At 46.0% G+C, this 12,283-nt stretch overlaps 1 protein-coding gene across 2 annotated transcripts in view; it reads left to right on the forward strand.

Annotated features, from left to right (window-relative positions):
• The window catches only part of KIAA1328 (KIAA1328 ortholog), a 289,603-nt gene that overhangs the window by 31,340 nt on the left and 245,980 nt on the right, over positions 1-12,283 (forward strand). For both annotated transcript variants that reach the window (XM_073618414.1, XM_073618423.1), the window contains exon 4: positions 2,550-2,647. In XM_073618414.1, the coding sequence (XP_073474515.1) occupies positions 2,550-2,647 (98 nt within the window). The remainder of the gene's footprint in view (positions 1-2,549; positions 2,648-12,283) is intronic.

Here is a 12,283-nt window from a genome sequence, read left to right on the forward strand (position 1 = left end):
CATTATGGGACATGTATAGTCTGAGGATATCTGTGCATGTGGCTGTGATTTATACATGCACTGCTCAAGCCTTTATATGCTAGTTGAAAATTTTGTTTTGGTGTAAAGAGTTTTTAGTAATGCGTTAACCTAATTTATCTTGGTGCATGTAGAGTTTTTAGTAATGCGTTAACCTAATTTATCTTGGTGCATTTTTTTTTCGTTTTTAACCATTTTGCTGCCACCAACATATGTTAAACAGCAGCGGGCTTGTGTAAACTCTACTAAGTTAACTGTCGGCTTTCACATGGAAGCAATCTGTTGGTTGTACAGCTGTGGCAGTCAATTTTGAATTTAACAGAGGGCCTCAAATGCGTCCTCCAACACATCCAGAGGGCTGCACAAAATAGCGTGTTTTAGTGCTTTGAGGTTGTTTGCATTGAGTCAGACAGCCCATTCACCTGAAGGAAATGTCATTGCTGCTCCATTTTTTATTTAATTTTTTTTTTTTTCAATGTGCTTTAAAAAGAGAGCTGGAGTGATCATTGTTGCCTGTGGCAATAAATAACCCCCAGCATTAGTGTCTGTGATGGCAATAAATAACCTCCAGCATTGGTGTCTGTGACGGCAAGAAATAACCCCCAGCGTTGGTGTCTGTGACGGTGTCAGAAACCATGAAATCAGGCTGAGACAGAAGTACTCTTAAATCACACTTGTTTAATAATAAAAGTAAAAAGAACAAACTTGGTCAAAACATAGCCAAAGTTCAGTAACCGGAACAGATAGTCAGCCAAGCCAGAAGTCAGGGATCAGTGTAGTGGAACAGCAAGCAGGATCTGAAGCCAGAAGGGGTGTCAGCAAAGAAAGTCTTGAACAAGATCGCCGGAGATGGTTTCTTTGATGTGACCAAGGTGAATGCCGAGCTCCTCTGAGCTGGACGGCTTAAGTAGGCAGGACTGCCGTGCAGGATATCATCAACAGCTGAGTACCTGGAGAGATAGGAGCTGGCAATTAGCCGACAGCTGAGCGGCCAGCTCAGAAAAGGAAGGGCTGAGCCCAGTCCTGACAGACGGCAGTAAATAGCCCCCAGCACTGGTGTCTGTGACGGCAATAAATAACCCCCAGCACTGGTGTCTGTGACGGCAATAAATAACCCCCAGCACTGGTGTCTGTGACGGCAATAAATAACCCCCAGCACTGGTGTCTGTGACGGCAATAAATAACCCCCAGCACTGGTGTCTGTGACGGCAATAAATAACCCCCAGCACTGGTGTCTGTGACGGCAATAAATAACCCCCAGCACTGGTGTCTGTGACGGCAATAAATAACCCCCAGCACTGGTGTCTGTGACGGCAATAAATAACCCCCAGCACTGGTGTCTGTGACGGCAATAAATAACCCCCAGCACTGGTGTCTGTGACGGCAATAAATAACCCCCAGCACTGGTGTCTGTGACGGCAATAAATAACCCCCAGCATTGGTGTCTGTGACGGCAATAAATAACCTCCAGCACTGGTGTCTGTGACGGCAATAAATAACCTCCAGCACTGGTGTCTGTGACGGCAATAAATAACCTCCAGCACTGGTGTCTGTGACGATGTCAGAAACCATGAAATCAGGCCAAGACAGAAGTACAGTTAAATCACACTTGTTTAATAATAAAAGTAAAAAGAACAAACTTGGTTAGTCAGCCAAGCCAGAAGTCAGGGATCAATGTAGTGGAACAGCAAGCAGGATCTGGAGCCAGAAGGGATGTCAGCAAAGCAAGTCTTGAACAGGATCGCCGGAGATGGTTTCTGTGATGTGGCGAAGGCAGGGTTCCTGTGGACTGGGCGGCTTAAGTAGGCAGGACTGACGAGCAGGATCATCAACAGCTGAGTAACTGTGGAGAGAGATAGGAGCTGGCAATTAGCCGACAGTTGAGTTGCCAGCTCAGAGAAGGAAGGGCTGAGCCCAGCCCTGACAGACGGCAATAAATAATCCCCAGCGTTGGTGTCTGTGACGGCAATAAATAACCCCCAGCGTTGGTGTCTGTGACGGCAATAAATATCCTCCATCGTTGGTGCCTGTGACGGTATTAACCCCCGATGTTGGTGTCGGTGAAATTTTACATTTGGGACCTGGCAGACACCGGCAACATGTCTGCGCATGCATGGAATATATTTTATTTTTTTCTTTTTTCTACATACGGGGACAATTGGAGGGAATTTAGATAAGCCTTGGGTAGGTTCCCCTTTAAGTATACAGAGACCTGTAATCCAAGGTCTTATTTGATATTTTGAAACCATTGATGGTGATTGTTGGCTCCTCCAGGTCCCTGTACTTCGCTATAACTGACAGGTTCACTTTAAATTGCTCTATGTACATGACCTAGAACGTATCTCCACTCCTGCAATTGACATTTTGTTTACTATCCGTCTCTGAGATGATATTTCAGTTGTTTTTCTTCCTCTGTGCGCTGACACCACTGATAGAAATGTAATTGGGAATTATTACCTTCCTTCTCTGCCTTTATGTCCTGGCTTTGGTGGCCTGCAGTCTTTGTATCTCATGGATTCATCTCTCTTCAGGGGACTCGGGGAGAAGCTGACTCCAGAAGTGCCTCTTTGAAGGATTTGTGCCCAGAAGACAAGAGGAGAATTGCAAATCTAATCAAAGAGTTGGCAAGGTGAGCTTTCCTTCCTTATCCTGATTTCATGGCTGGGAGAGGATTTGCATGGTTTTCCAGAGTTTGAGGATTCGCATTGGAGGTAGATTCTTTATTGTGACCAAACTGAAATAGGAACTTTTAATATAAAAATGCATGTGAGGTTTTATTTTTACAGGGCGCCTCCTCACTTTTTAAAGCTAAACGCCAGGCAAGACGCTAAAATACATGGATGATATACCGTATATATGTGGGAGTTGTTTTATGTGCTAAAATGCTTGTATCGCTGTCCATCCAGGCCTAAGACTTGCGCAGTTCTGCCATACAGCACAGCCCTGGCTGGCAGAGCAAGAGACTTCACTTTACTGCAGTTCATGACATTTACAGGTCTAGCTCCCCCCTCCCCCCCCCCGCCCCTTCCTAGGCGGTGACAGGTGAGCTCATCTATCTCACTCTGCTTTATTATTCATATTGGTAGTATTTTATATAGCACCAAGATTTTACCAGATTTATTCTATATATTCTAGGTTATAAATATGTATAATGACTAAAATATTATTTTTTTTATAGACAAAAATAATAATAAATATATTATATAAATATATTTGATTATATATTTACATAGAGAGATTTATTATTTTTATATATAAAAAAAATGTTAAATATATTTTAATAAAGAGAGGTAATTAAAAAAAATATATATATTTATTATTATTACCTCTCTTTATTAATAAATGTATTTAATAATTAAAAAAATTATATATATATATATATATATATATATATATATATATATATATATATATATATATATATATATATATATATATATATATATATATATATATATATATATAATTTATCTATCCAGTAATATTTTACAGGCTTTACCCTGATCACCCATAACATTATGAATCACTGACAGCTACAGTGGGTGGGATATATTAGGCAGCAGCTAACTAGCTGCTGGGTTGCCTCTCTCTTTCTCTCTCTCTCTCTTTCTCGCTCGCTCGCTCTCTCGCTCCCTCTCTTTCTCGCTCCCTCTCTTTCTCGCTCCCTCTCTTTCTCGCTCCCTCTCTTTCTCGCTCCCTCTCTTTCTCGCTCCCTCTCTTTCTCGCTCCCTCTCTTTCTCGCTCCCTCTCTTTCTCGCTCCCTCTCTCCCTCGCTCCCTCTCTCCCTCTCGCTCCCTCTCTCGCTCTTGCTCGCTCGCTCTCTTTCGCTCTTTCGCTCGCTCTCTTTCGCTCGCTCTCTTTTGCTCGCTCTCTTTCGCTCGCTCTTTTTCGGGCTCGCTCTTTTTCGCTCTTTTTCGCTCTTTTTCGCTCTCGCTCTTTTTCGCTCTCGCTCTTTTTCGCTCTCGCTCTTTTTCGCTCAAGCTCTTTTTCGCTCTCTCTCTCGCTCTTTTTCGCTCTCTCTCTCGCTCTTTTTCGCTCTTTCTCTCGCTCTTTTTCGCTCTCTCTCTCGCTCTTTTTCGCTCTCGCTCTCGCTCTTTTTCGCTCTCGCTCTCTCTCTCGCTCTTTTTCGCTCTCGCTCTTTTTCGCTCTCGCTCTCTCTCTCTCGCTCTTTTTCGCTCTCGCTCTCTCTCTCTCTCGCTCTTTTTCGCTCTCGCTCTCTCTCGCTCTCTCGCTCTTTTTCGCTCTCGCTCTCTCTCTCTTTTTCGCTCTCGCTCTCTCTCTCTCGCTCTTTTTCGCTCTCGCTCTCTCTCTCTCGCTCTTTTTCGCTCTCGCTCTCTCTCGCTCTTTTTCGCTCTCGCGCTCTCTCTCTCTCTCGCTCTTTTTCTCTCTCTCTCTCTCTCTCTCGCTCTTTTTCGCTCTCGCGCTCTCGCTCTTTTTCGCTCTCGCGCTCTCGCTCTTTTTCGCTCTCGCGCTCTCGCTCTTTTTCGCTCTCGCGCTCTCGCTCTCTCTCTCTCGCTCTTTTTCGCTCTCGCTCTCTCTCTCTCGCTCTTTTTCGCTCTCGCTCTCTCTCTCTCGCTCTTTTTCGCTCTCGCTCTCTCTCTCTCGCTCTTTTTCGCTCTCGCTCTCTCTCTCTCTCGCTCTTTTTCGCTCTCGCTCTCTCTCTCTCGCTCTTTTTCGCTCTCGCTCTCGCTCTCTCGCTCTTTTTCGCTCTCGCTCTCGCTCTCTCGCTCTTTTTCGCTCTCGCTCTCTCGCTCTTTTCCGCTCTCGCTCTCTCGCTCTTTTTCGCTCTCGCTCTCTCGCTCTTTTTCGCTCTCGCTCTTTTTCGCTCTCGCTCTCTTGCTCTTTTTCGCTCTCGCTCTCTCTCGCTCTTTTTCGCTCTCGCTCTCTCGCTCTTTTTCGCTCTCGCTCTCTCGCTCTTTTTCGCTCTCGCTCTTTTTCGCTCTCGCTCTTTTTCGCTCTCGCTCTTTTTCGCTCTCGCTCTTTTTCGCTCTCGCTCTTTTTCGCTCTCGCTCTTTTTCGCTCTCGCTCTTTTTCGCTCTCGCTCTTTTTCGCTCTCGCTCTCTCGCTCTTTTTCGCTCTCGCTCTCTCGCTCTTTTTCGCTCTCGCTCTTTTTCGCTCTAGTGTAACGCTGGAAAGCTTTGTTTTCAGGTAAGTTTCCCATAATGTGCTAGTATGTGATGCATACTAGCACAATATGCCTTTACCTTGCAGGTCCTAAAAAAATAAAATAAAAACACCCAACGGTTTACAACTGCTTTAATAATAATAATGCTACCAAAATTAGTGTGTGCTGTAAATTGCCTCCAGCATTGCTATTGTTACTTCTGGCTGGAGGCTGCCATTTTGCTGAAGCCAGAGCAGTAAATCATGAAGAGCTAAACCCATCAATTTACCGGTTTCAAAAAAAGTTACATTCCTGGAATGATGGAAATGCAAACTGTCACATTTTGCTTGTGTCCTCAACTGTCTCACCATCAAATGGCTGGAGTCATAACTGATCACATGCAGCTCCATGGCAGTTGCAGATCAAACTGAAGCAGCTTCCTTGGCTGTAAAGGATAGGAGGGTTTAATTCTGCTTTAACGCTGTCAGCAGATCGGCCTTTACAAACTCAGCAATGCCTAAAAATGGAGAGCAACTGAGCATGTGCAGAGGAGGGTGAGACCAAGTATTACTGGATTTTAAACAGTATAGATCAGGAGTGGGCAACCTTTTGAGCATTTTGAGGATTTTTTATAAAGTAAATGCTGTAAACTACTTGAGTAGTGAGAAATTAACATCCTGCACTCTCACACCTCAGATCACTGTACAACCCTGCACATCTGCCCCACCACTGTACAACCCTGCACATCTGCCCCACCACTGTACAACCCTGCACATCTGCCCCACCACTGTACAACCCTGCACATCTGCCCCACCACTTTACTGCCCTGCACATCTGCCCCACCACTGTACAGCCCTGCACATCTGCCCCACCACTGTACAACCCTGCACATCTGCCCCACCGCTGTACAACCCTGCACATCTGCCCCACCACTGTACAGCCCTGCACATCTGCCCCACCACTGTACAACCCTGCACATCTGCCCCACCGCTGTACTGCCCTGCACATCTGCCCCACCGCTGTACTGCCCTGCACATCTGCCCCACCGCTGTACTGCCCTGCACATCTGCCCCACCGCTGTACTGCCCTGCACATCTGCCCCACCGCTGTACTGCCCTGCACATCTGCCCCACCGCTGTACTGCCCTGCACATCTGCCCCACCGCTGTACTGCCCTGCACATCTGCCCCACCGCTGTACTGCCCTGCACATCTGCCCCACCGCTGTACAGCCCTGCACATCTGCCCCACCGCTGTACAGCCCTGCACATCTGCCCCACCGCTGTACAGCCCTGCACATCTGCCCCACCGCTGTACAGCCCTGCACATCTGCCCCACCGCTGTACAGCCCTGCACATCTGCCCCACCAGGGGTTCAGTAGTAAGTGACGTAAAGGTTCAGGAATAATGTCAACAAATTTCCCAGAAGCTCAACAGTAATTCCACAACCTGTCACCTGATTGGTTTTCTCCATCGCAGTGAAATCTCTTCTTTCTGAGATTGGTAGTGGCAACCAAGTGAGTCCTCTTCCTCCAGATGGTGGACGGGGCTAGCAGGACTGTGATTGGCTTTACCAGTGGCCAATGACAGTCAATGACAACGGAGTGGGGAATTCTGTAATTGGAATACATTGGTGTCTCACTGACACTTCCCTGCGCTGCTCTGCTGATGTGGAGGGAGTCGAGTGCCGGTAAAAGAGGCTTCATGTGCCGCTGTGGCACCCGTGCCGGGGGTTGCCTATCCCTGGTATAGACTCTTATTTTTAATGTTTTACATAGCTATACCTGCAAAAAAGGGTCAGCCTGACATGATGTAGCAGGACTTCATTTTCTGACTAAAGTTTGACGCACTGATCACTGTAAAAATGTCAACAATCCCAAAAATGTGTCAAAAGTGTCCGATCCGTCCGCCGCAATGTTGCAGTCCCGCTAAAAATCGCAGATCACCGCCATTACTAGTAAAAAAAAATAACAAAAATGCCATAAATCTATTTCCTATTTGGTAGACATTATAACTTTTGCGCAAACCAAACAATAAACGCTTATTGTGTTTTTTTTGTTTTCCAAAAATATGTAGAAGACCATATATCGGCCTAAACTGATTTGTTTTTTTTTTTAGGGATATTTATTATAGCAAATAGTATTTTTATATTTTATATATTTTATTATAATTTTTTTTTTTTTTTTCTAATTGTCGCTCTTTTTTTGTTTATAACGCAAAAAATAAAAACTGCAGAGGTGATCAAATATCACCAAAAGAAAGCTCTACTTGTGGGGAAAAAAAGGATGTCAATTTTGTTTGGGTACAACGTCATTGGTGCTTTTAAGGGGTTGTAAAGGTTCGTGTTTTTTCACCTTAATGCATCCTATGCATTAAGGTGAAAAAACACCTGTCAGTGACCGGCCCCCCAGCACCCCGCCCCCCCCCGTTTTACTTACCTGATCCCTGGAATTTCACCCGGCGGAGATGCGCTCTTCCTCTGCCTGGGGTTCTCGGCTCTCGATTGGATAGATTGATAGCAGCGCAGCCATTGGCTCCCGGTGCTGTCAATCAAATCCAATGACGTGGGTTCCGGGGGGGGCGGGTTCCCCAGGAGAGCGCTTTTTCTTTGTTTCTGTTCGTTTTTTTGTAAATTAAGTATGTTTTCTTCTTCAATGATGGTCAACGATGAGGCGGCACTGATGGGCACTCATGGGTGGCACTGATAGGGGGCTCTGATGGTCACTGATAGGCACTGATGGGCACTGAGGTGGCACTGATGACACTGATGGGTGGCATTGCTGGGCATGACTTGTTTTATCTGGACCATAATGTTGCCAGTCAGTGGCCATTTGTGGGCACTGATTTGGCATCTATTGTGCATATTTTTTCATATATGGATGGCCATGGGGTACATACCTGGCCATCCATATGTTGCCCCCTTCCCTGGTGGTCCTGGGTGGGCATCCGAGGGGGGGGCTGCGCTGATAAACAATAAGCACAGACCCCCCCCCTGTCAGGAGAGCCGCTGATTGGCTCTCCACTACTCGTGTCTATCAGACGCGAGTGAGGAAAAGCCGATTACCGGCTCTTCCTGTTTACACTGTGATCAGCCGTGATTGGACACAGCTGATCACGTGGTAAAGAGCCTCCGAGGCTCTTTACCGAGATCGGTGTAGCGGTGTGTCAGACTGACACACCGCACCACCGATCGCCACAGTGTGCGCTCCCACGGGCGCGCGGCGGTAGTTTATCCTGAAGGTCATCATATGACGCCCAGTCAGGATAACTGAACCACCACCCGGCCGTCATTCTGCTATAGGCCGGACGGGAAGTGGTTAAGTTTATAATCTACCAGAACACCCAGATCCTTCTCCACCATTGATTTCCCCAGTTGTACTCTCCCTAGTATGTATGATGTATATTCTTAGCCCCCAAGTGCAGAACTTTACATTTATCAACATTAAACCTCATTTGCCACTTAGTTGCCCAGTTAGACAATTCATTGAGGTTGGCTTGTAAGTTGGAGACATCCTGTAAGGACGTTCTTCTACTCCATAGTTTGGTGTCATCTGCAAAGACTGAAATGGTACTTTTAATCTCAGACCCCTATATCATTTATAAGGATATTAAAAAGTAAGGGTCCCAGCACTGAACCTTGGGGCACACCACTATCACCTTAGACCATTCAGAGTAAGAATCAATAACCACTACTCTCTGAATTCTGTCTTTTAGCCAGTTTTCTATCCATTTACAAATGGATTTTTCCCGGCTGGTAGACTTTACCTTACACATGAGCCGTGTGTGGGGAACTGTGTCGAACGCTTTTGCAAAATCCAAGTATACCACGTCCACAGCCACCCCTCTGTCCAAGGTTCTACTTACCTCCTCACCTTGTGAAAACGGATCATTTTTCTTTTGGATGGGTCTGACCCGGCTCTGCAGTCATTTCTTTAGCAATTCCCTAAGAAAATATATTGGCGTCTCTTCGGAGCCTGACATAACGTTTACAACACGTCTGCTTCCCCGCGCTGATGTCATTGTCGGCTGTTATGAAGCGTGATGTAATGGCTCTTAGATTGACCCGTTCACAATCCACGTCCCGTGTCTCGCCCCAGTCTAGTCTTTAATAAGCACCAGAAACAAGTCCTGTTAATTACTGCAGGTTCTGCTCTCCTTGTCCCCCCCCCCCGGGATGTTATGTGAGATTTAATAAGATCCCGGTGACCTCTCTGCATCTGAGAATAGATTTCCCTCTAATTTCCGGCCGGGGTTACATTGCTGAATTGTCCGCTGCCCTCCAGAAGCAGAAATGAAAAGGCGCTCCAGTCGTTATCCAGCCCGGCTGCCTTTTTGTCTTGGCGGCACATTCGTTTATTATTGATGTTTGCCAGAAGGGGGGTTGTGGAAGTTTTTTTATGCATAAATTGTGCTATTTAACCTCTTCCCACTGGCTCCTGTTGGAGCAATTCCCGCAACCACCCGCATTGAAAACGCATTGCTCTGCAGAATCGCACAGTCCTGCCATTCATTCGGAATGGCACCCCCACACATGTAAAATTGCATTGCGGGCGAGGTCAGGCACTGATGTTGGATGAGAAGGCCTGGCTCACAGTCTCTGCTCCTAAGAACACCTTTGGGATGAATATCGTGTTGAGGTCAGGACTCTGTGCAGGCCAGTCACGTTCCTCCACCCCAAACTCTCTCATCCATGTCTTTATGGACCTTGCTTTGTGCACTGGTGCGCAGTCATGTTGGAACAGGAAGGGGTCATCCCCAAACTGTTCCCACAAAGTTGGGAGCATGAAATTGTCCAAAATGTCTTGGTATTCTGACGCCTTAAAGGGGTTGTAAACCTTTGTGTTTTTTTTCACTTAAAAGCATCCTATGCATTAGGGTGAAAAAACACCTGGCAGTCACCGGCCCCCTTCATCTCTTCGGGGGTATGCGCTCTCCCTCTCTCCACGTGGTCCCGGCTGTTGATTGGATAGATTGATAGCAGGGCAGCTGTTGGCTCCTGCTGCTGTCAATCATATCCAATGACTCGGGGGCGGGGCCGAATCCGGTATCGTGCCTATGGTCGCAAATGCTGGACTCGGGAGCGTCCCCCGCAAGGTAACCCCCTCGGGAGAGCGCTTCTCCTATGGGGGTTATCTGCTGCGGGGAGGAGCCGCCGAGGGACCCCAGCAAAGGATGTTTGCGGCCACTCTGTGCAAAACGAGGTGCAGTAGAGGTAAGTATGATATGTTTGTTATTTAAAAAAAATAAAAAACGATCCTTTACGATCACTTTAAGGAGTTTCCTTCACTGGAACTAAAGGGCCAAGCCCAACCCCCAAAAAACAACCCCAGAATACCAAGACATTTTGGACAATTTCATGCTCCCAACTTTGTAGGAACAGTTTGGGGATGGTCCCTTCCTGTTCCAACATGACTGCGAACCAGTGCACAAAGCAAGGTCCATAATGACATGGATGAGCGAGTTTGGGGTGGAGGAACTTGACTGGCCTGAACAGAGTCCTGACTTCAACCCAATAAAACACCTTTGCGATGAATTAGATCGCAGACTGTGAGCCAGGCCTTCTCGTCCAACATCAGTGCCTGACCTCACAAATGCGCTTCTGGAAGAATGGTCAAACATGCAGTCTGAATCACACTGCGCGTTCCTGTGCGATTCATGTGTGGGCATGGTGTGAACTGGCCCTTTAGAACAAAAGTTTCAGTAAACAATACACTAAAGTTCATTTTGGGGCACGCAAATGCTACATGTTACCCCATTTTTTGTAAGCTATAAAAGATGAGGTTGTACTGGATCAAGTTTTAGAATTGTGTGAAATGGCAGCAAGTTTTGGTACTTTAAGTGCTGGTTCACACTGATGCGGTGCAATACGGACAGATTTGAGCCCATTGATTTTGTATTGCTCAAATTGCTCGGTAGCCGCAACAAAAAGGTGCTTGTTGTGTTTTTTTTTTTAAATGTATTTTTGTGTTTTTTGGGGGGGGGGGGGGGGGTTGTCTTTTTCTTTTCTTTTTTGTCTTTTTGTTTTGTTTTGTTTTTTTTCTGTTTTTTTTTTTTTTTTTTTTTTACACTGGAATCCGATCCTATGAGATCTGATTCAGCCAATCTCGCTGCATTTTGCAACCTGTTTTTTTGGATGTCGTTTAACATTTGACACATGCAGCGGTTCGCAGGAACTGAGTGCGATTTGTGATGCGCTGCGGGAAACGCACAGGAATCGCTGCGAATTCCCGTACCACATCAGTGTGACCTGAGACTAAATGTTCCATAGGTAACACTTTAAAAACCTCTGCAGGTCATCAGTTTAGAGTGGACCTAGAATGATTAATCTCACTCTGGATGTATGCAGAGATTGTGATGGGTATTTTTTTTTTTTAAGAAAACTTTTTATAGGTTTTTCGTCACCCGTTTGATTAAAAAAAAAAAAAAAAATTGTGATACTATCTTGTGTAATGATAGGTTCTCTTTTACTGAAATTTTTCTTCTATGAGTTGAGAACTCAAGCTGAAGCCAATTCTCATCTTTTACGATCTGCTGGTCCGGTCTGTGGCCGGGCGCCATTTTCCTGCAGTCTAAGATGAGCCGGACAAGCCTTACATTCCGACCAGCAGACAGTGTCGCCAGCCAATAGGATTCATCTCCTGGAGCGTTAGAGCAGTACTGTTCTATAGTTAAAAGCGGAGTTCCAACCACGTATATGATTTTTTTTTTTTTTTTAATCCATCTGTTACTATCATCTTATGCTAATGTTGCATTCGTTAGGCTGGTAACTAGCGCCGCTTTTGTTAGTATTTTATTTTAAAACGTACCTTTTTATATTCCTCCTGCTTGGGCATTGCCATCTTGCTTGTGGGCAGGCGAAGCCCACAAGCATCAACTTCCGGGTTTACGGTGCTGCTGAACAACCAGCCTGCACTGCCCGTTCTCGCGCATGCACAGTAAGCACACATTGCATCAATGAGAAGCCCTCGGCGCTGCCCACTGACTCCTGGGAAAGAATAACGCACATCTCCCAGGAGCCTTAGCAAGCGCAGGCACCAAGGGAAATGACGTAAATCACCGCAGAGCTGAAGAGGCAGAATACAGGAGACCCCATAGCAACAGTAAAGAAGGGGTGAGTAAAAAAAAAAAAGTCCAATTGTTGCTGAAGGATTATGATGATTGTTT

The sequence above is a fragment of the Aquarana catesbeiana genome, linkage group LG01 (genome assembly GCF_042186555.1).
Source record: "Aquarana catesbeiana isolate 2022-GZ linkage group LG01, ASM4218655v1, whole genome shotgun sequence".
Classification (NCBI taxonomy): domain Eukaryota; kingdom Metazoa; phylum Chordata; class Amphibia; order Anura; family Ranidae; genus Aquarana; species Aquarana catesbeiana.